This window comes from Notolepis coatsorum (genome assembly GCF_963971535.1).
Source record: "Notolepis coatsorum genome assembly, chromosome: 1".
NCBI lineage: Eukaryota > Metazoa > Chordata > Actinopteri > Aulopiformes > Paralepididae > Notolepis > Notolepis coatsorum.
The window spans coordinates 128210097-128232508 of NC_140165.1; the positions used below are offsets into that span (position 1 = coordinate 128210097).

At 42.7% G+C, this 22412-nt stretch overlaps 1 protein-coding gene across 1 annotated transcript in view; it reads right to left on the reverse strand.

Moving 5' to 3' along the window:
• The window catches only part of LOC311228830 (putative aminopeptidase W07G4.4), a 28885-nt gene extending 6734 nt beyond the window's left edge, over positions 1–22151 (reverse strand). The window contains exons 1-12 of the mRNA XM_084314784.1: positions 22052–22151; positions 20702–20743; positions 20493–20583; positions 20234–20382; positions 12027–12135; positions 11769–11896; positions 11279–11378; positions 8450–8525; positions 8204–8289; positions 3108–3212; positions 1935–2010; positions 1677–1795 (exon numbers count right to left, since the gene is read on the reverse strand). Coding sequence (XP_084170910.1) covers positions 1677–1795; positions 1935–2010; positions 3108–3212; positions 8204–8289; positions 8450–8525; positions 11279–11378; positions 11769–11896; positions 12027–12135; positions 20234–20382; positions 20493–20583; positions 20702–20743; positions 22052–22068 — 1098 coding nt within the window. The 5' untranslated portion in view covers positions 22069–22151. The remainder of the gene's footprint in view (positions 1–1676; positions 1796–1934; positions 2011–3107; positions 3213–8203; positions 8290–8449; positions 8526–11278; positions 11379–11768; positions 11897–12026; positions 12136–20233; positions 20383–20492; positions 20584–20701; positions 20744–22051) is intronic.
• Between the last annotated feature and the right edge of the window lie 261 nt (positions 22152–22412).

Here is a 22412-nt window from a genome sequence, read left to right on the forward strand (position 1 = left end):
CATTGGATTTGTCATAACGTCTGGCTATCGTTATGAGAGCTAACGTTGGTACCTATATGTACCTGGCGCTGGCTAACTGGCTATCGTTATGAGAGCTAACGTTGGTACCTATATGTACCTGGCACTGGCTAACTGGCTATCGTTATGAGAGCTAACATTGGTACCTATATGTACCTGGCGCTGGCTAACTGGCTATCGTTTGGCTGGGTCATTTTGTTTAATGCTTCAGTTATGTTGAAAGAGGAGCTCTGAGCTGCTCATGCACTCCTCTTGCTGTAATGGTTTGTTGACGTGGTTATGTGAGGCAGAGGAGGAGGGGCAAGGCGTGCACTGCTGCAGCAGATTTAGGAGTCTGATCTGACGGTCACAGAGCTGAGGGAGTGCGCCCAGTTAGCTGTAAAAACCCATAGATTAGCTGCACCGTTATATAAGCCGCAGAGTCGAAAAATGGGGAAAAAAGCCGCGCCTTATAGTCCGAAAATTACGGTATATTCATGTTCAAAACGGTATAAAACGGAAATGTACGGATGAAAAAAGAATGTTTTTTGCACGTTGACCAGAAGCAACTCGACGGCGTTATTAGCTCTACAAACTACAACTACGTTTACATGGGGTTAATGGACGGCAAGGCCAGGTCACTTCCCGGAAGGGGCGTGGCACTCAATGTGTTAAGAGAAGCAGTCTCCTAGCAGCTTCATTAATCCCGATCGGTCTCAGCCACAGCATAACCGAGACCGGCTATGGCAAAAATCATAAATAGACTACTGTAAATAAAATAGCCTATAACATTATAAAGGATAGGCTAGGGGCGGCTGATTGGTGCAGTGGGCAAGGCGCTCGCCTCTAACGCAGGAGACCCTGGGTTTGAGCCAAGCTCTCTGCGTTGCTACCGGCTGGCCGGTCGTTCATACTAACACAATTGGCAAGTGGTAGAGGGTGGGAAAGCCGGTGGGTGGGGATTTGACGTTGTGGACAGCGACTCCTACAGGTCGGTTTGGTGACGCCGGTACGACGGAGGCAGGAAGTGACGGGGGCAGCGTGAGCCTCCCACGCGTTACTCCTCGCCACAGAGTTCGAGCTGCTGCGGCGAAAAGATGCGACAGGCTGCCTCCTCGTGTACCGGAGGGGACACGTGATGCAAGGCTTCTGTCCTCACTACAACCGACCTGTGGGAGGCATAGTCTTAACAACGTTCAAGACAGGGGAGGGAAGAATTGGATACACAAAATTGGGATGGGAGAAAAATGGGGAGAAAAAGTGGATAAAAAATAAAGGATAGGCTATAGCAGGGGTTCCCAACCTTTCTTCCCCAGAGCCCCACAATTCCTTGGAGACAATTGAAAATTGGGCAGGTTTTGGCTATCCTGACTGTGGTGAGAAGTATTGTGGAGCAAGGACTGAGAATAGCCTGATTCTCTTTGATGAGTCCCCCGGAGCTCAGATAGGAATGGGTCTGAGGCGGCCAGAAGATGCAGAGCGTAGGGGTCTTGAGTGTGTGTGTAGTTGGAGACAATTGACCGGAGGTACGAGGGAGCCGTTCCCTTCGCTGCACGGTATGCCAGCTCAAGGACCTTGAAGCGGATTTGTGTGGCAATAGGAAGCCAGTGCAGCTGTCTAAGAAGTGGGGTAACATGGGCTGTTTTTGGTAGGTTGAAGTATAACAAGGATGATCTGACCTTCTCCTTCATCTCACAGAGCAGGTCCACCATCACCATGCGTCCCTCTGCGTCCGTGTTGCCCACTCTCACCCTGCGCCCGGCCCGGGACACCAGCAGCTCATCAGCCACATAGCAGTCTGTAACAAACCAGAGGAAGTAACAGAATACATCATTCTGAGAACACACAAACCAGAGGAAGTAACAGAATACATGCATAGAGAATACATCATTAAAAACAGAAAAACACAATGTGTGAGATGACTAAATTACACTGACCTGCACCCACGCTGTTCCTCACCATAGCCATGGAGCCTATAACCTTCAAATGCTTTGGCTTCAACTTGGCTAGGACCTGATATATATATATATGAGAGAGAGAGAGAGAGAGAGAGAGAGAGAGAGAGAGAGAGAGAGAGAGAGATATGTTGAGATACTAGTGTTGTATTCAAGTCCCTAAACTTTGCGATACCAGTGTTGTAGTCAAGTCATTAAGCGTTGAGATACTAGTCAAGTCACTAAACGTTGAGATACCAGTGTTGTAGTGAAGTTACTAAACGTTGAGATACTAGTCAAGTCACTAAACGTTGAGATACCAGTGTTGTTTTTAAGTCACTAAACGTTGAGATACCAGTGTTGTAGTCAGGTCACTAAACGTTGAGTCTTCTGTCCCTAAGAGTCCCAGTGGTGAAAACATACAACTAGTCGTCCGATTCCGCCAATGAGACACAGCCTACAATCTAAACGGATCTAGCAGAACCAAGCCTGGAATATTCTAGATTTGCTCCTGATGGTGCTTTCATTATGAGAATCAAAAGGTTCCGTAGATATACTCGCTGGATTTATTTATGTTTTAATCTTCTTTGGTGACAAGTCATCTGCCTTCAAGTTTTTACAGATATACAGTTGAGTCCAACTTGAGCGTCACAACAAGTAATGAAAACTGAAGCTGAACTGTACGTCAAACCCTTAGGAGCTCAAAAACAATGACCAATGCAGATTTGGTTCATGGAGTTCATGAAGTAGGTAGCCGTTTAATATATACGGCATCTAATTATCTAATAGAGTATGTTTTCTGTATTTTGTCAAAACAGTTAAGTCAGGTCCATAAATATTTCGAAATCAACACAATTCACATAATTTTGTACACCACCACAGTGGATTTGAAATGAAACAATGTACTTTAAGTGCAGACTTTCAGCTTTAACTTGGGGGTATTTACATCCAAATCAGGTGAACGGTGTAGGAATTACAACAATTTATATATGTTGTGTCAATGTCCAAATATTTATGGACCCAACTGTGTCCCTCTTCTTTCACACCAAATAGGAAGCCTAACTGGGTGAATGGGTTACTCTGCTGCATGATAATATGTAATATAAACAAGTCAATGTGTTACCAGGCAGATTGGGTAATGGGAGGTGTAAGAGAGTTCCAGAGGGGGTCATTCACCTGGAAGAAGCCAGCGACCGCTGCAGCTCCACACTTGTCCCGGTGCATCCCGGCCATGAAGCCTCCAGCCTTGATGTCTGCTCCGCCGGTGTCATAGGTGATGCCCTGGAGAAACACCAGACCAGGCAGACCAAACAACCAGTCAAATACACTGGTTGCACTCGCATAATGTTTGTTTAGTACAGTAAAATACATTGGTCGCACACGCATAATGTTCTTTTAGTACAGTCAAATATAGACATGTGCCAAAACCACTCTTTTCATTGCAGGTACAGATTCAGACTCCTATAGTTTTAAGTGTCGATCGATACCAAGTACTGATCTGATCAGTTACTGAACATTGTAGACTTAGACCATTCGTTTGGAGTCTGTGACGTAGGTGGGTTGGTCATTACTAGGGGTGGAACGGTATGCATTCGAACCGTGTACCGAACAATACACACATGCCCCGAACCGTGGAGGTCATACCGAACGGTACGCATTCGGGGCATGTGTGTATTGTTCGGTTATATAACGTTACATTAGCTACGAGCTAACTAACTTTAGCCGCGAGCTAACTAATGTTAGCCGCAAGCTAACCGTGGAAACGCTCACAGAGAAGTGACTTCACGACACCAGTTCGATTAGTGGGTAAGGGGGGTATATTGACGAGTTAATACTTTGACAAATGTTGCCTATATTTTTCCGTCAGTTCGGTCTTTGTGTGCCAAACATTATTAAAGGTAAACTAATTTATGCAAATTACATGTCAGCTTGTGACTGCAACTTGTTCCTGTTTGCGGACGACTCAGCCCTGCTGGTCTCTGACAAGAACAAGTTACAGGTTGAGAAAACCCTCAGCTCGGAACTAGGCAAAATCTGCATATGGCTCGCTGATAACAAACTATCATTACACATGGGCAAAACAGAGTCCATTCTCTTCGGTTCAAATAACAAACTCAGCAAGACCGACGGCTTCTCAGTTACAGTGGGTGACAATATTGTCACAAGGAAAGATGAAATTACCTACCTGGGTTCCATCCTAGAGGCTAATCTTTCCTGTGACAAAATGGCATCCAATGTAATAAAAAAAGTCAACCAACGAACTCGATTCTTGTACCGGATCTCCTCACTGGTAAACAAGAATACCCTGAAGACTCTGGCAGGAGCACTCATTCAAGGGTACTACGACTGCTTGCACCGCATGGTACCAAAGCACCTCAAAGGCGATAAAAACAAAATTACAAACATCTCAAAACAAACTGGTCAGACTACTGCTTGACCTTACTCCTAGAACCCACCTCACCCCTGCCCACTTTGACAACCTAGGATGGCTTAGAGTAGACGACAGAGTACAGCAACTTGCAATGGGCCTGGTCTACAAGATACACTACACGACCAAGGTACCCATGTACATGTCAAAATACTTCCCAAAGGTCAGTGAATACCACGATCACAACACCAGAGGGAGCTCCACAAATCATGTTAAACCCAGATTCGGCTCAAACAAGGGACTAAACACATTTAGCAATTATGCCACATCGATGTGGAACGCCCTACCTAAAGCTGTAAAGGAATGTGAATCACTACCCACTTTCAAAACCACTCTCAAAGAACACCTACGGGAGACTGCAATTCGAAACTGGCCCCTGTAAATGTCCTAACCCAACCCCCTCCAATGTACAGTAAATTACCTAGTATGGTTGTCAATATTCCAATGTACAGTTTTGCTTGTTTGTACAGTGTGTCCCCCCCCCCAACCCCTCCTACCCAACCCCCCCCCCACCCAACCTCCTCCAATGTACAGTTTTTACGTCAAATGTATATACTCTTTTCTGGACTCTTTTTGTATCACAAACAGTACTGTATTTGCAAATCTGGTATGTCATAAATGTATAGATGTAGCAGTACTGTCTATCTGTATATCATGTATGTCATATGTCCTGATGAATTGAAAATGGGGGACCCTGATGTAAACAAGACGAAAATCTTTCTCTGGTCTGCATCCCCTTAACAATTGTGTGTATTGAGCTGTACTGTATTGTACCCATTCTGCAATCTGTTAATAAAGTTTTCAATCAATCAATCAAAACTTTTTTTTTTACCAAATAAATTAGAAGCATGTTTAAATCAGCAATGCCTCCCCTCTTGCTCTACCAAAAATCTCTCCTAGCTCTAACCGTCACTGTCAAAATAATGTGCTCGATGTCAAATGGCCTCATTCTTTCAGTTTTTACATGACTACGTCCTTGAGAATAACTGAAAAGTTGGATTCTTTTGAGGCTATATATCTTATGTTGATGTATGGTATTTTTGGAGTGTTACAAAAAAAAAAAAAAAAAAAAAAAAAAAAAAAAAAAAAAACAACAACAACGTATACCGAACCGAAAACAGTGATACTGTTAGGCCTTTCACACCGGCCGGGCTCCCTGTCAGAGCCGGTTCCCGAACGTAATCTCAAACCGGCCGGCGCGTTCACACCAGGAATAATTGGTTCGGAACATGGAAAATCGGTGCTCAGTGTTTTCTTAGAGGGCCGAACTAAAGCCTCCGTCATGTTCCGAACCAATTATTCCCGGTGTGAATGCGCCGGCCGGTTCGAGATTACGCTCGGGAACCGGCTCCGGCACTATGTGAAAGGCCTATGTGTGGTTTTTGTGTGGCACTGACACTGGGTCTCAGTGCCCCTCCCTTGTTTCTCCCCCCATTTGATGGAGTTAGTAGGGTGTGTAGGGTCATAATTTACTGAGCTTGTTTGCGTTTGTCGTTATCCCCGTTTGTTCTCCCCTCCCCTTGTGTCAATTTATGTTGTGGGTTTCATTCCCCTTTTTGGATACAAAATAAACACCACCATATACTTTTGGAAACAGTCTTTATTATTTCCTCCTACCGGGACCCATGCTAAAAGCACCTGCTGGACGGGTTGATTTTCACAGCAACCCAGTTCAGCTACCGTTATAAGTTAAACTGATACGTCTGTAAACATTTACATCATAATAAACAACATTTATAGACCTTTGTATGTGACAGAGTCACTGGACAAAAGCGATTGAGATATATACATTTAATATGCTTCGTTGTGCCAAAAATTCAGAAAATCAAGTCACTTTGCTTTTGATTTCTGGAATATTCCAATTTCCATGTGGCTCTTGGTATCAGACTTTAAGATTCAGTACAATGAAAGTCTCGTCAATCTCGTGTCAATGAACAGAAGGCCATGCCCCCCTGAACATACTGAGGGCTAGATCCACAAAGAATGGATTGCACAGTGCTAGTTGCACCCTTACTTACAATTCATTATGAATTGAAAATGGGGGACCCTGATGTAAATAAGACGAAAGTCTCTCTCTGGTCTGCATGCCCTTAACACCAGTGCCAACGACGATAGATCTCGTTTTTTTTTTATTAGCGTTTTGAATTCATATTTCAATCAATCTAGCCTAGCGTTAGTTCTGCAAACTCTCAGAGCTCCATTGGGGAAATACCGCCCCCTATCGTCTCTCCCTGTGGTACTGCACCCCTTTGGAATGGATTGAATGAAACGCATGAAAAAAAAATAATCCTGCTTCCTCATTTTACTTCTCAGACAAGTCACCCGAGACGATCGGATTCATTGCAGAGCCCCAGAACAGCATGGAATACACATTTCCAGTACCCAGCGTTGGATCAATAAACGCAATCAATATTTGGAATGGCGATCAGGAATTGGAATAATCTTTTTGGAGAACATCTGATCTGAGGTAAGGAATCTATTTTACCAGTCTTAGGATAATCAGAGCTTTTTTCACAGAGATATCAACGTGTGCCCTATGTGTGTGTGCTGATCAGGAAATGAGATAATCGATTTTTCAGCCCGCTTCTATAGCGTGCATAAGTACACATATACTATCGATAATCTAGCGTTTATTTGAAAACGATTCATAAATAGGCAGAAAAATTACTGTTTTTTGTGTATTCCAGAATATTTATCACAGAATCTTTATATTTTCCTGAAACTTTCAAAAAAACAAGAGCTAGTGTTGCTCTTCTAGAAAAATAATCCTTTCAGGGTTGCCTATTGAAATACTGTACACCTCCAGTACAGAAACATTGTTTATGAGTTTGCGTGTCAGGTAGACCATTGCTGCTGTTGATAACGCTAGCCAAGTTAGCACACAAACACACACACACAGTGGGCCAGTGACTTTGGTGTAGGGGTGTAACAATGCATCGCAATGCATCGATCCTAAGGGGAAAATTCAACTGCATCGATTTGAAAATGTTAGAATAGATTATCGCAATTTTAATGTGTACACAGTGTTATGTTATTCTCATGTCCGTTACAGCCAACACAACGACATACGCTACTGCATCAACGTTATGATTAACAAAGCAAGGCATTTGTTTTGTTGCATTAACGTTATATTACTATTGCTATCGATAAATCTAGGTGTTCTAAAAACTATTGCTATTGGTAAAACTAGAATAAGTTAGATTAATTTAATGTTACCATCTCGGAAAACGCTCGCATAGCGCAATGGCGGACTTTCCGGAAGTAAAAAAGCAAATGATAGCTTCCGATTGGTAATTTCTTTTATTTCCCTTGAAACCAGTCACGTCACTCTACTGTGATTGGACCGTTGGCTTGAGTGCAATGTGGGACTTGTAGTTTTTGAACGATTAGCAGCGGAGAGAAAAAAGCATGACTGAGGTTGTAATCTTCACTCGCACACTGTGCGAGTAATTGATTTTTTCCGGTTCGCACACACATATTGTTAGGGGAAAATGCGAGCAAAATGGTCGCACTGTAGAGCCCTGAAGTCACATGGTGGATCTGAAGTTGAAGAAAATTAACACTCCTGACATTAACATTCCACAATAAACGTATCTCCCGACTGAATTAACATCATTGTACTAGATCTTTAAGAAATTTGTTTTGGCCCCATACCATGTACCACACATGAACTGTTTTAATAACTAAAGAGACAGGCCTCCCTCACCTTGCCCACCAGCATTTTAATAACTAAAGAGACGGGCCTCCCTCACATTGCCCACCAGCATTTTAATAACTAAAAAAGAGACAGGCCTTGCCCACCAGCATCAGCGTTTTAATAACTAAAGAGACAGGCCTCTCTCACCTTGCCCACCAGCATCAGTGTACGTTGGATGGGTCCCTCTCCACAGTACTGGAGCTTAATAACCCTGGCCTGGTGACGAGGCACAACTACATGGGAAGTAAACACAATAAAACGACTACGTTAATATTTGAAAAACAAACTAAAACATAATACTACAACTCTGTACATACATCTGATTAGCACTATACTCCGTAGTACTCATTTTAAAAAGAGAGAAAGATTTTCCTGTTGGTTGAGTCATCTTACCGTTAGCACAGCGGTTGACGGCAGCCAGGCAGGGGTACTCTTTCTCCAACACCTTCACATCACTCACCACCTCCACCTGAAGCAGAATTACCACAGAGAACTCTCACATCTAGGAGGTACCCAGTTCAATCTACACCGTTTGGTGTATAAAAGGGAACCATTAACACTTTGAGAGCCAGCAACGCGTTTTGTCGTTAGTTCATGCCGATCGTTGAGTGCCGCCAACGCTATATAGCGTTTGTTTGTCGTATTTTTTTTTATTGGCGATTTGAATTCATATTTCATCAATCGAGCCTCAGGTTAGTGTTGCAGACTCTCTGAGCTCAATTGGGAAGATACCGCCACCTATCGTCTCTCCCTGTGTAACTGCACCCCATTACTTTGGACCAGGGGTAGGCAACCCTAGGCACGCGTGCCTGCATAGGCACGCGGGGGCATTTGCATAGGCACAGGGGGCAGCATTAAAAAATAATAATAATAATATTATAGTGAAATATTTTGCACTGTTGTCGCATTTATCTTGTTGAAATCCTCCCACAGGTTCTTTTTACTACCACATAATTTAATTGAGACCCTTTATTTGTTTATTATTTCAATTTAGCTGGAAATACATTGCTACATCATTCAGTAACATTTGCAGAGCCTTATAACAAAAACATTATTACGGTCACCATTGTGACCAGTGGGATTAATCAACAAATTGTATTATTTATTTTTCTATTTCATTGAACATTGCACATGTTAAAAGCAATTTTTTTACTCAAAATGTGAGTATTACCAAGTCAACTTGTGTTCTTAAAACAATGACAATAAACATAGTTTTATTAGGTTGAAATAATGTGGTTGTGTACTTATTTTTCTGTTAACTTATTATGGATTGAAAACTGAAAACCTTAATGCACAGTAACTGAACTCAATATTTTTAAGTTCTGGTAACTTATTATATATTTTTTTACAGTGTAGTCTTGCGATCAATCAAAACTTATTTACACGATATACCTCACATTCACCCTCCATTCACATCCTGGTGTTCTCCATTAGGCCTGTAGGTGGAGCTATGACAGCACACGTACAGTACACACACCAATGGTGTGTGATGTGTCCAAAAATGAATGGGCAAATGTGAGTGAAATGGTCGCACTGTATGCAGCTGTTTGTCTGCATTGCATCCCCCCCCCCCCCCCCCCCCCAACTCAGATTTAGGGTTGATACAACCATCATAATAATATTGTTAATAATAACAATAATGTAATAATGTAAAAATTATCATTAAAAAGACCTGATTATGAGAAAAAAATATTACGATGCATGGAATATTGTTGAGGCACACTAGTTACAACTATATTTCAAACAGGCACTCCATGTCAAAAAGGTTGCTGACCCCTGCTTTGGACTGATGATGGGGGGGGGGGGGCAGTTTCCTCATTTTACTTTTCCGTCAAGCCAACTGAAGAATCCATTGTGATCGCCGGCCCGGAAAACTTGTGGATTATGTATTTACAGTACCCAACGCTGAATCAATAAACGCGATCGATATTTGGAATGGCGATCAGGAATTGGAATAATCTTTTTGGATAACATCTGATCTGAGGTAAGGAATTTATTTTACCAGTCTTAGGATAATCAGAGCTATTTTCACAGAGATATCAGCGTTTGCCCTATAATAATAATAATAATGCAGGACCTGTTGCAGAGGTCTTTATTCGGCATGCAACGACACTCAATGTTTTAGTGGTACACACAGCGGTTCGTTTTTAGCACACACACCGGAACACACGCATGCATTGTCTCTTTAGAATCGCCGATGCGATTGGTCTCTGCGATCACCCATCCCGTCGTCCTTCCCCCCCAAGGGCAGCCGGGAGCAGACAGGCGTCAACGTGAGCCGCGCCAGGGGACCAATCCAAGTGCTCCTGTCCGTCTTCGTCAAGGACGCCACAGCGTTAGCGATCTGTTGTTGTGCATGTTTTTCCATTGGGTTTATCTTATCGGGGGGGAAACCCTTGCGAGCACGGGGAGAACATGCAAACTCCACACAGAAAGGCCTGGGAGATACCCCACCTGGGTACCTGGCATCATGGACACCTGGTCCCCAAGCGGGAATCGAACCCTGGACCTTCTTGCTGTGAGGCGACAGTGTTAACCACTACCTGCCGCCCTATGTGTGTGTGTGTGTGTGCGATCAGGAAATGAGAGAATCGATATTTCAGCCTGCTTCTATAGCGTGCATAAGAACACATACTATCGATAATCTAGCGTTTATTTGAAAACGATTCATAAATAGATGATTCCAATTCCTGATCGTCATTCCAAATATCGATCGTGTTTATTGATCCAACCTCGAAACACATAATCCACGCTGCTTCCAGTCCCCTCAATGAATGCAATAGTCTCAGGTTACATTGCTTCAGAAGTAAAATGTGGAATCCGGAGTTTTTCCCCCCCATGCATTTCCATTGAGTCCATTCCAATGGGTGCAATACCATCCGGGAGACGATAGGGGGCGGTATTTGCCCTTTGAGCTCAGAGACAGTCCCAATGATAACGTGAGGCTGGATTGATGAAAAACGATGGATATCTCTAATAAAATAAATAATGATTAAATAACGAGATTTCTCGTCGTTGGCACTCAATGTGTTAAGGCCTTAAATTGAGAATTATGAATTGAATACCTTTTAATAGCACGCAGATACCCTGAAGAATATTCTTGATAAGGAAATAAAATTTTGATAAGGAAATTCAATTTTGATAAGAAACTATCCAATCTCCTTGAAAAAAGGCTAATGCTTTTGTCTAGGCACAATATGTAAAGACAGTAGACACACACACCTGCACAGGGCTATCCCTGAAGAGGGCCTGGACGTACTCAGCCACACGAGGAGCAGCCATACGCTCAGGGTCTGAACCGCCAATGTCACGGCATGCCAGTCTAGTGGACAGACAGGAGGGACAGGTGTTGAATGGAGAGATGGAGAGAGGGAGGGAGGGAGGGATGGGAGGATAGGAATGAGGGAGCGAGATACAAATAGTCATTGTCAAATGGACCCATCTCAAACCACGCCCTTTTTTCTCAATCCTCCTATCAGACCAAGAAGAGAGGGTGGGGCTTAGAGATGGGTCAATGGACCCGTCTCAAACCCTGCCCCTTTTCTTGATCCTCCAATCACAGCTGTCGCTTACCTCGGACTTCCTCGTACAAACTTTGTTTGTACGAGGAAGTCCGAGGTAAGCGACAGCTGTGATTGGAGGATCAAGAAAAGAGGGCAGGGTTTGAGACAGGTCCATTGCGGTAGTACAAAATATACCGTCAGTCACTCACCTCCCGCTCTCCAGAGCATTGGCCTGATCCACCAGTGGCTGTCCCAGGGAGTCCCGTGCTACCCACAGCCCGAGAACACACACCTTGTATGGGCTGGGCTTCAGGTTGGCCTCCCTCACCTCAATGGGCTGAGGGAGAAGAGACAAGATTTAGATATTAAGAGAGATTTTTTACTTTTGATACATCTACTCCTTATGTGTGGGGTGCTGTGAAGACTTGGGTGGGTCCATCTCACATAGATGTATATTATGTGCTCACCATGTACAGAGCATGAAGGGCCCCGAGGGCCGCCACTAGAGTGCTCTTCTCGTAGCTGCCATGAGGAGGACACACCAGCAGGGGGCGCTGCATACCTGCTTTCAAGGCCCTGAGGGCAGACGGAGAAAAGTGATGTCAAATTTATACTCTCACACTTGTGTGCGTGTCCCGTTCCGTGCACCACCTAGCCTGCACCCGAATCATTCAGTTAGTGCACCAGTCACACAATCACCTTGTTTCTAGGCAACAAGGACTAGGACTAGCTTGTCCCATTTTTAAATTAGCCTTTGAATTCCATATTTTGGAAAAAAAAACAGACCCCGTGTTCCATCCCCATCCAGACCCCGTGTTCCATCCCCATCCAGACCCCGTGTTCCATCCCCATCCAGACCCCGTGTTCCATCCCCATCCAGACCCCGTGTTCCATCGCCATCCAGACCCCGTGTTCCATCCCCATCCAGACCCCGTGTTCCATCGCCATCCAGACCCCGTGTTCCATCCCCATCCAGACCCCGTGTTCCATCCCCATCCAGACCCCGTGTTCCATCCCCATCCATTTTTGGTCGATAAGTAGGGGAAAATAACTGGTGCACAATAAACATGTAGGTAAATAAATAGGTACAATAAATCAGGTAACTTCCCACAGAGCAGTGACTGGTGCGCCAACAAACAGCGAACGGACACACAAAGGGAGTTGCTCAGTGACCAACAGTGTGAATGTGAAGCAGGGTGTTGCTGACCCAGGGGCCCACTTGGAAAAGAGATGGGAATCTCAAACGCGATTACCCTGGATAAATGATAATGAATAGTTTTATTTTCTGTCTTTGTTTACAGATAAATCAAAAACACACATGTGTGGACTTTCAAAAGGAAAAGAAAAAAAGAAAAAATCACAAATGTACATATTCAAAGTAAGCTCACACACAAAATCCAAACTCAATGACCGAAAAAAGGAATAGGCTGAAGCACATGCTTATTTTTGCCTAAGGTTCACGTGAGTCGGGTGGAAAAGTGCACAAAGCTAGTAGTTTGACAGGAGTAATCTTGGACTGAATGGAAAAAAATATGTCGTTGATTGGCACTTTGGCTGCATTTGATAGCAGTATTGAAGACTGGACATGTTATGTTGAAAGAGTAGAGCTTTATTGCCAGGCGAATCTTATCGGCGATGAACAAAAAGCTGTCGTTCTGTTGAGTGTGATGGGCGCAAAGACTTACGGACTGCTGCACAATTTGCTAGCACCTGTGAAGCCCGCAGAGATGACATTCAAAGAAATTCAGGATACTCTTCAAAACCACTTGAGCCCCAAACCATTGGTAATTGCAGAGAGATTTCTTTTTATTTTCCCTTTTTTAACAAAACTAGACAAACAATACATTAATAGTAGAAATCTATGATAAATCACAGGACAATGATCGACATAATAATAGCAACAATGACAGTCCAGTAATTAAATCAAAATAAATGTAGATTAAGAGACATAAAAATAATAAATACAATACATATGCTCTTGCTCGCTCTTCCTCACTCTTTCCTTCCCCTTCCCTCCCCCTCCACCCCCCCCCTCAGGACCCCCTTTTGGACTATACATCCACTATTCCATTTAACATCAGGGATTACAAGTTCATATGCTACCCTTCATCTTCTCCACCACATCTAACCAGATTGCTATGCTGGCTTCATTAACACCTAAAATTTGTGCGGTAGATATCTCTAGATAAATCACATCGAGATAGGTAAGAACCCATACCTTCCGGCACATTTTATCCGGTTGAATCCAGCGTGATGCTATCAACTTTTTGGCAGCCGTAAGACCGAACAAAATTAGTCTCTTTACATGTACAGAGGTTGATAACTGAGAAACATCATTCAACAACAATACAGAAGGCAGTACAGGTATGGTCAGAGATAACAATTCTGATAATTGAGTGGTTACTTCTTTCCAGAATATCTTAACAGGAGGGCATTCCCAATACATATGCATAAATGTACCAAGAGCACCGTTTAAACACAAGGAGCATCGAGGGTCTTGTCTGAGCCCCATTAGGTGCAAACGTCTAGGAGTCAGGTAAGTCCTATGAATAAAATTAAGATGAATCTGTTGATGATCCGGGTTGCGTGACGACAGCCGAACGTTTGCCCAGACTTCATCCCAATCAAAATCTACTTCCAAGTTTGGGATATCCTTCCTCCAAACTGAGTCTTGCCGAGAGATTCAAATTTCACAAGCGAAATCAGGACAAAGGGGAAAGGATATCTGAATATGTTGCAGAGCTACGCAGATTGTCAGAACACCGATTTCAGACTAGGCCTAAATGATGCGTTGAGGGACAGACTAGTTTGTGGTATGCATAATGAAGCCACACAAAATAAACTACCGTCAGAGAAAGACCTTGATTATAAAAAGTCGCTCAACATAGCAATATCTATGGAAACTGCAGCAAGGGGAGCATCAGAAATACAACAAAAGGGGATAGAGTATGAAACCAATAAAATGTCACTGAAACCAGGAAAGCAATGTTATCGTTGTGGCAAGACATCACACGATCCAGATGAATGTTGGTTCAAAGACAAAGAGTGTAGAAAATGTCAAAAGCAAGGTCACATTGAGAGAGTGTGCAAATCAGGAAAAAAACAGTACTCTCTGACAAAACGCAAAGTAGCAGGAAAGCAGCACCCAAAGGGAAATACAAAAAGCTGCATAAAGTGACTGAAAAGAGTTCAGATGAACAAGAAAGTGATTCAGAGAGCAGTGACTTAAGATGTCTAGAGCTGCATAGCATGAAAGAGACAAATGCACGTAAAATAATATGGATCACTCCAGAAGTGGCAGGAGCGAGACTCAAAATGGAGTTGGACACAGGCTCCGCCTTATCAGTGATTTCTGAGAACGACTACAAAAGACTGTATCCACAGATAGCTCTGAAAATTACAAAGGTGTTGCTGAAGACTTACACCGGAGAAAGTGTGGCTCCAAAAGGGAAAATGCGGGTCACAGTGAAATACAAAGACAAAACTAAGGAGCTGGACATGTATGTTATACCAAATGGGGGTCCTCCGCTGTTTGGCAGTCAGTGGCTCAGAAAAATTTAACTGGACTGGCATGCTGTTAAATCTTTGTGTGTGTCAGCAGGAGATGAGAAGAACGCCACGTCTGGGAGACTGTCAAAGATACTCGCAGAGGCACATGAAGTGTTCGGAAAGGAACTGGGAACACTAAAAGGTATAAAGGCAAAGATTGAGATAGAGGAGAATGCAAGCCCGAAATTTCATAAAGCCCGGCCCGTGCCTTATGCAATCCGCCCCGCAGTAGAAGCGGAGTTGAAAAGCTTGGAACAGACAGGAGTGCTGTCCAAGGTGGAGTGGAGTGAATGGGCAACGCCCATAGTCCCAGTAATGAAGAAAAACACAGACACAAAGCCAGGAAGTCAAAGTAAAGTGCGCATTTGTGGGGACTTTAAAGTAACTGTAAATGCAGTGCTCCACACCGTACAGTATCCTCTGCCCCGTATAGAGGACATCTTCGCCTCCCTGTCAGGAGGGGAACGTTTCACTAAAATTGACCTGGCTCAAGCATACCTGCAGATGGAGGTTGAGGATTCATCAAAGCCGTATCTGACTATCAACACACACAAAGGCCTTTACCAATACAACCGCCTCGTGTTTGGTATAGCTTCAGCCCCAGCTATCTGGCAGAGGACAATGGACCAGGTACTACAAGGAGTCCCAGGTACACAGTGTTACCTTGACGACATTATTGTCACCGGCAAGGATGATCAGGAGCATCCATCAAACCTGGAACAGGTGCTCACAAGGCTGCGGGAATATGGACTTCGAGCTAACCAACCAAAAGGTGAGTTTTTCAAAAAGGAAATATCCTACTGCGGACATGTGATCAACAAGAACGGCCTACACAAATCTCAGGACAAGATTGAAGCTGTGCTTAAAGCACCACCACCAGAGAATGTGTCTCAGCTCCGTTCTTACCTTGGACTTGTAAACTACTACCACAAGTTTTTACCCAATCTATCAACTGTGCTGCACCCTCTGAACACGCTGCTGCAGGCAGGAACACACTGGAAGTGGACTGACAGCTGCAAGAAGGCTTTTCAGGAGTCCAAGAGTCTCATCACGTCAGAACAGGTGCTCGCTCACTTCAATCCGTCTTTACCCATTAAATTAGCATGTGATGCCTCACCTTATGGCATTGGAGCGGTGTTGTCACATACATTTCCAGATGGCTCAGAGAAGCAAATAGCCTTCGCCTCAAGATCATTGACTAAAGCTGAGCGCAACTACGCTCAAATTGACCGAGAGGCCCTCAGTCTCGTATGGGGGGGGGTCAAGAAGTTTAACCACTACCTGTATGGTCAAAGGTTCAGCTTCTGACAGACCATCAGCCTCTCATATCTATCTTCAATCCCCGGAAAGGCGTTCCGATAATGACGGCACAGCGGCGGTCACTCTTCCTGGGGGCACATCAGTATGACATCGAGTTCAAGGGGACGAAACAGCATGGGAATGCTGACGGACTGTCACGTCCAGGGGAGGAAATTAGGCCACTTTACTCGCCAAATGAGAGTATTTATTTACGTTTGGCGAGTGATTCATGAAGACCACTCGCCAGTCTGGCGAGTATACAAAAAAAATAAACATTCTGCAATCACTGCACTGGCAAACGGTGCGCGTCTTCTGAGTGCTCGCTTTAGTTGACACTGTGCCACGAGAGCACTGCACAAGACCACCCGCGGACATATAATGTTTAATAAAAGTTTGCGCAGTACTGGCCAACCCGCGGACATATAAAATAATGATAAAAGTCCTGCGTTACTAGGCTAGCCATCAGGAGCACTCTCAAACGGATAACGTTAAACACAGCAGAAGATGGAAAACAGACAGACTGACCAACGGGGAACTGCATCCAACCCTAGTACAACCCTCGAGTATAAGTTACTAAGGACACATTTAAATCACAGAGGTGTAATGTTAGTCTACTGGAAATGTATACAGTGGTTAGCTTCTAGTTTCAGCGATAGCTGCTTGCTAGCTAACATTAGCCCCGTGTGCTCAAAGCAGCCAGCTAGGTGTATCTGTTATGACTATAATGTTTCCAAAAAAGCACCGGACTACGACGTAAGGTTAGACATTTTATTTCATGCTCAAAAGCCCCTGGCTTGCACATCGCAGTCACGAAAGGGGCTAGCTAAGCTCAACCAGTGCACTGTGTACAACAGCACACCAACCCAACTGACGTTATCACAACACTTGACGGTACTGTCGTAAGACCACCGGGCTGTCTTAAAGGCACAGTGTGCCTACCCAGATGCATACACAACATTGACGAGGCTTGACAACCGAGGTTCAAAGTTAACTTGATTGATTGAAAACTTTATTAACAGATTGCAGAATGGGTACAATACAGTACGGCATTTTCAATTCATCATAACATATGACATACAGATAGACTACTGCTACATCTATATATTTCACATCTATCTATACACTTCACAACATACTTCGGTTTTTTTCTTTCACTGCCCAACCCAGTCCAACCCAGCATCTTTCACTGCCCAGTTCAGCCCAACCCAGTCCAGAATAGATACCTCTTTCATGTTAATATGTTTTATGCTAATATTGTGAAGAGTAGAGATGAATGTTTTATGCTAATACATATTTTAAAGAGTAGAGACACGGTGTGATTATTTTACTATGATTGAAAATCTATTTAGACGAAGACATACAAAGAAGTAATTATCACAATTAGCGATTTTTTTTGTCTGGTAAAAAATCTGTTTGGCTGGTAAAAAAAATCAGATACTCGCCAGTTGGCTGGTAAGCCAAAAAGTTAGTTTCCTCCCCTGGTCACGTCTACCCCTGCAAACCCTGCATTCCCTTCAATTTTTTTTTTCTTTTTTTAACGTGCATTCGCATTCTTTCGCCGTTAAGTTTAGGCATAACTTTAAGCATTGTTTCGGAGTTGGTTAAGGTTAGGCATTGTTTCGGAGTTGCTTAAGGTTAAGTTTAGGCGCTGTTAAGGAGCTGGTTAAGGTTAGAGTTTGACTTAGAGAATGGCAATAGACAGCCTATTTCCGCGGTCACATGGGCGTATTGGCCAATCAGAGAAACGCTAAACACAAGTTGGTTGCCTAAAATATTCACGCATCCTGGACACTCAGGTACAGAACAGTGTGTCACCCGGCCTGGACTCACCTGAGCAGGAAATAGACAATCCAGTTTGCTCAGAAAATCCAGTTTACTCAGCACCACCCACCGCAGCTCCGTCCGAAACTGAGAGCTCTAGTGCTGATACCTCACCACCTGCGATGTCTCCACAGCCTGGTTCCCCGCTCTCAAGCGAGCCAGTGAGGCAGCGCGCCTCAGAAACTTGATCTGTAGCCTAAAGGCCATGTTGTTGTGTATTCAGACATGTTTGAGAACATAATATCATAGTTATTTTGTTTATTTTTTGTTATTATATATAGGCCTACCGTTAAGCTAAAGGGGGAGGATGTGTAATGTATGGAGTTAGTACAGGGACTACTTAACGTTAGTCTACATACGCCCCTCTGGTCATGCGTGCTTACGTTACACACAGGTCATATAAATGTACTGCCGGGTTGGGGGTACGTCATTAAAGCCATGGGTTCAACGCTATCAACATCTCCGTGATTCTTGTATTATGTAGTTGTGTAAATAGACAACATACACGACAATTCTTAAAAACTAAATATACTTTAATATAAGACAAATTTAAAATATGCTGCAAGATATAATTTTCTTTCTTTTTCTTTAAGAGAAAAAAGAAAAGAGAAAATAAATGTTTGATGTTTTACTCAAAACTGTACTCCTGAATCATTTTATCCTTCAGGGCCTTTTTAAATCTCCCGAGAGGTACACAACTTCAACCCGTCACTAAGACTATTCCACAATTTAACTCCCAAAATTGAAACACATCTAGCTTTTACATTAGTTCTTACCTTTTTATATGTTTTAAGAATACACAACCCTCTTAAATTATACTTTCCTTCTCTTGGTTGAAAGAGACATTGAATACAAGCTGGTAGGTTCTTACTCTTAGCACGAAAAAATATCTCCAAGGTTTTTATGTAAACCATATCTACAAATTTTAATGTGCAGGACTTTATGAATAATGGATTTGTCGATTCAAGATAACTAGCTTTATTTATTATTCTAATAGCTCTTTTCTGTAGTTTAATAATAGGATCTATATTTGTTTTATAAACATTCCCCCAGACCTCAACACAATATGACATGTATGGCACCACAAGTGAAAAATACAATATATGCAAACATTTCTGGTTTAACAGCTCCCTTGTTTTGTACAGAATGCCAACAGATTTGGCTAGTTTACCTTTGATATATTGTATATGTGGCTTCCAACAGAGTTTGTGATCTATAATCACACCTAAGAATTTTGTTTCATATACTCTTTCAATTTCGGTTCCATTTAAATTCAGTTTAATTTCACAGTCGGTAGGAACACCACCAAATACCATACATTTTGTTTTGTTTTCATTAAGAGACAACTTATTCCTATCAAACCATTTCTTTAACTTTATCAATTCCCTTTCTACTGTTTTCAATAATTATTTTATGTCCTCTCCTGAACAGTAAATTAGTAAAGTACTAGTACTAGTACTAAAGTAAATTAGTATCAGCAAACGTAACAATTTTCAAAATATTCGATACTGTAAAAATATCATTTAAATAAAGTATAAATAACTTGGGTCCCAATACGGAACCCTGTGGAACACCACAAGTTACTCTTCTAAGATGTGATTCTGTATTATTAATATTTACATATATGAAACGAAAAATTATAATCTGCATTAAAAAACGAAAGCAACAGTGAACCCTAAAATTATAGGACCATAAACCCACCAGCATATAATTCTAGACAATACCCATTCATTCTGGATGCCAAAAGGACAGCACAGCAGCCTACCTCACTCTGAAAGATAATCTAGTCTCAGATTGCGGAAGATGTGAAAACAGGCAGCCTATGCAAAATGGCAGCCCTCTCTCAATCCCAAATCCGTTGGAGCAGATATTTTCTTTAGGTTTAAAAAATGACTGACTATGAACTATTGTATTAGCTACGCAATATCACATGTGTACCTAGAGCTGCGCCCCCCCTGCAGGGCAAGTCATCATACAGACCGGTTGTCTCCCAACACTGACTGACCGTTTGATGCCGATGACTGCGGCATCACTGAAACGCCTGATGTCATCATAATCCCGGTTGAGTGGGCCGGTGGAGGCGAACACCAGTCGTTTACCGGGGAGACCAGGGACCTTCAGGACCACCACGTCCACCCCCAGTCCACTGTCCACCTAGAGAGAGAAATATCTCAAGGTTTGTGTTTGTGAGAGAGAGAGAGAGAGAGAGAGAAAGACAAAGAATGTTAAATATCTCTTATGGTTTGTGAGTGAGTGAGTCTTACAGAGCTGTAGTCCAGCAGAGGAGCCTTCAGACATTCCAGCTCGCTGGGCAGGGTGTCATGGCCCTGGGTTACCAAGACGATGCCATCGAAACTAGAAATAAGAAAACAAAAGGTTTTAGCTATGGAAAAAAACAAACAAAGAATCAATAAACAACTTCAAGAGACAAAAGAAAAAGTACAGCGTGTTAGCTCAATCAATCAATACTCACTTTTGGTCTTTGCAGTCAGTAGTCCACTCGATGGGTTGGATGCTAAATTGAGAGATACATAAGAGTAAAGTAAGCCCAGTTGTGCTCAGTAGTCTTATTTTGAGCAATGTTAGTCAATATCACAAGGTGTCTGATACATATAATGATGCATTAACATGAGACTGGAAAAACATTACTTGAATGATTTATCTATTTTACAATTAAAATGTTATCACCCGGTGCCAAGTTCTCTCAATGTTCGTATACAACGCTGTACCACTGCAGGGGTAGTGATATCAGAAAGACGGAGATATAGTTTCAGTCAAAGTCTGAAACCCAAGACCTTTGAGACTTACAGGAGGTTCATTACATTTCAGTCCTTTAAATGGAACAAATCATTTCGACAGTTGAGACTTAATTGTCTCATTACAGGACGGCAGGCCTTTGTACTGAAAGCCACTTTATAGACTGTAATTAGCAGTCTGTGCTTGATGGGTAAATTATATAACGTTGTCTGTGTAACGTTGTTATATAACTTGATTAATTGAAAATAGAGGACCCTGATGTAAACAAGACGAACGTTTCAATCAATCAATCAATCAATCAACAATCAGTCTATTCATAATATCCAAGCAGTGCAATGTTATGTAATTCGTGGCTAGAACATTTATTTGGCATCATATGACAACTGGCACGAGGATAGGGAAGTGACATCCTGAATGAAAGTGATGAGCGAGCAATTAATAGTATTATATAGCAGAATGACATTTTGGTCACAAACAGGTGAATGTTATCAAATAGTAGGTGATTATGGTTAAATGATAACTTTGGCAAATCAACCGTGTCTGTGCGTCATATTGTATCGTTAAAAAAATACTATAGCATTTCTGTCTTCAGCCTTTTGGGAGGAACCGAATCTAGACCTGTGCAAATCTGTCATGCAAGGAACGGGATGTACAAGCTGTACTGAGCTGTACTGTACTGTACCCATTCTGCAATCTGTTAATACACTTTTCAATCAATCAAGCAAGGCTACACATTTCCACTTCTCTTGTTTTGATTGCATAATTGGCTCGATTAGCGGCATAGATGTATAACTACCCGGCCGGTACTAACAATAGCAATACCTGGCTGAATGCAAACAAACGAACCAGTGATTAATACATTGCACTGTATAGGGTTAAAGTTAGCTTGCTACCAACGATGTTGGCGTTAGCAGCAAATGAAGATCACGGAACCAATGCAAATTTGGCCCCAGTAGTCGAACGTCAAAATGCACACCATTAATTCATGTAACGTTATAGGCTAGCTGCATCTACACGTGAAAAAAATACCAACATTATTGGGACCAAATGTAAAGATGCAGTTTACCTGGTACACAATGCCATCCTCCTCTTCCGACGTCTTCAGAGAGAAAGAAACAGCTGACAACCTGCAACGACTCCTGCGTGCACAGCTCCGGTTGTTCACGTGACTACTCTGTGGCGCCTGGCTTCAGCGACGTCATACACTGCCGGGGATTGTAGTTTATTCAGAAAACTATTCGCAAACGTCCTCCAGCAATACAACTGCTTTGAAAATGTGAAAAATACGTTTCGTGTAAAAGTTAAGTGTCAAGAATTGGTTCACGTGATGTGACATTCTTAGTAATTAATTATGACCATTGCATTTAAAGGTTTGGACTGGAAGTTGACGGGTGTCAATGACCCCGTGAACTACAAACACACACCCG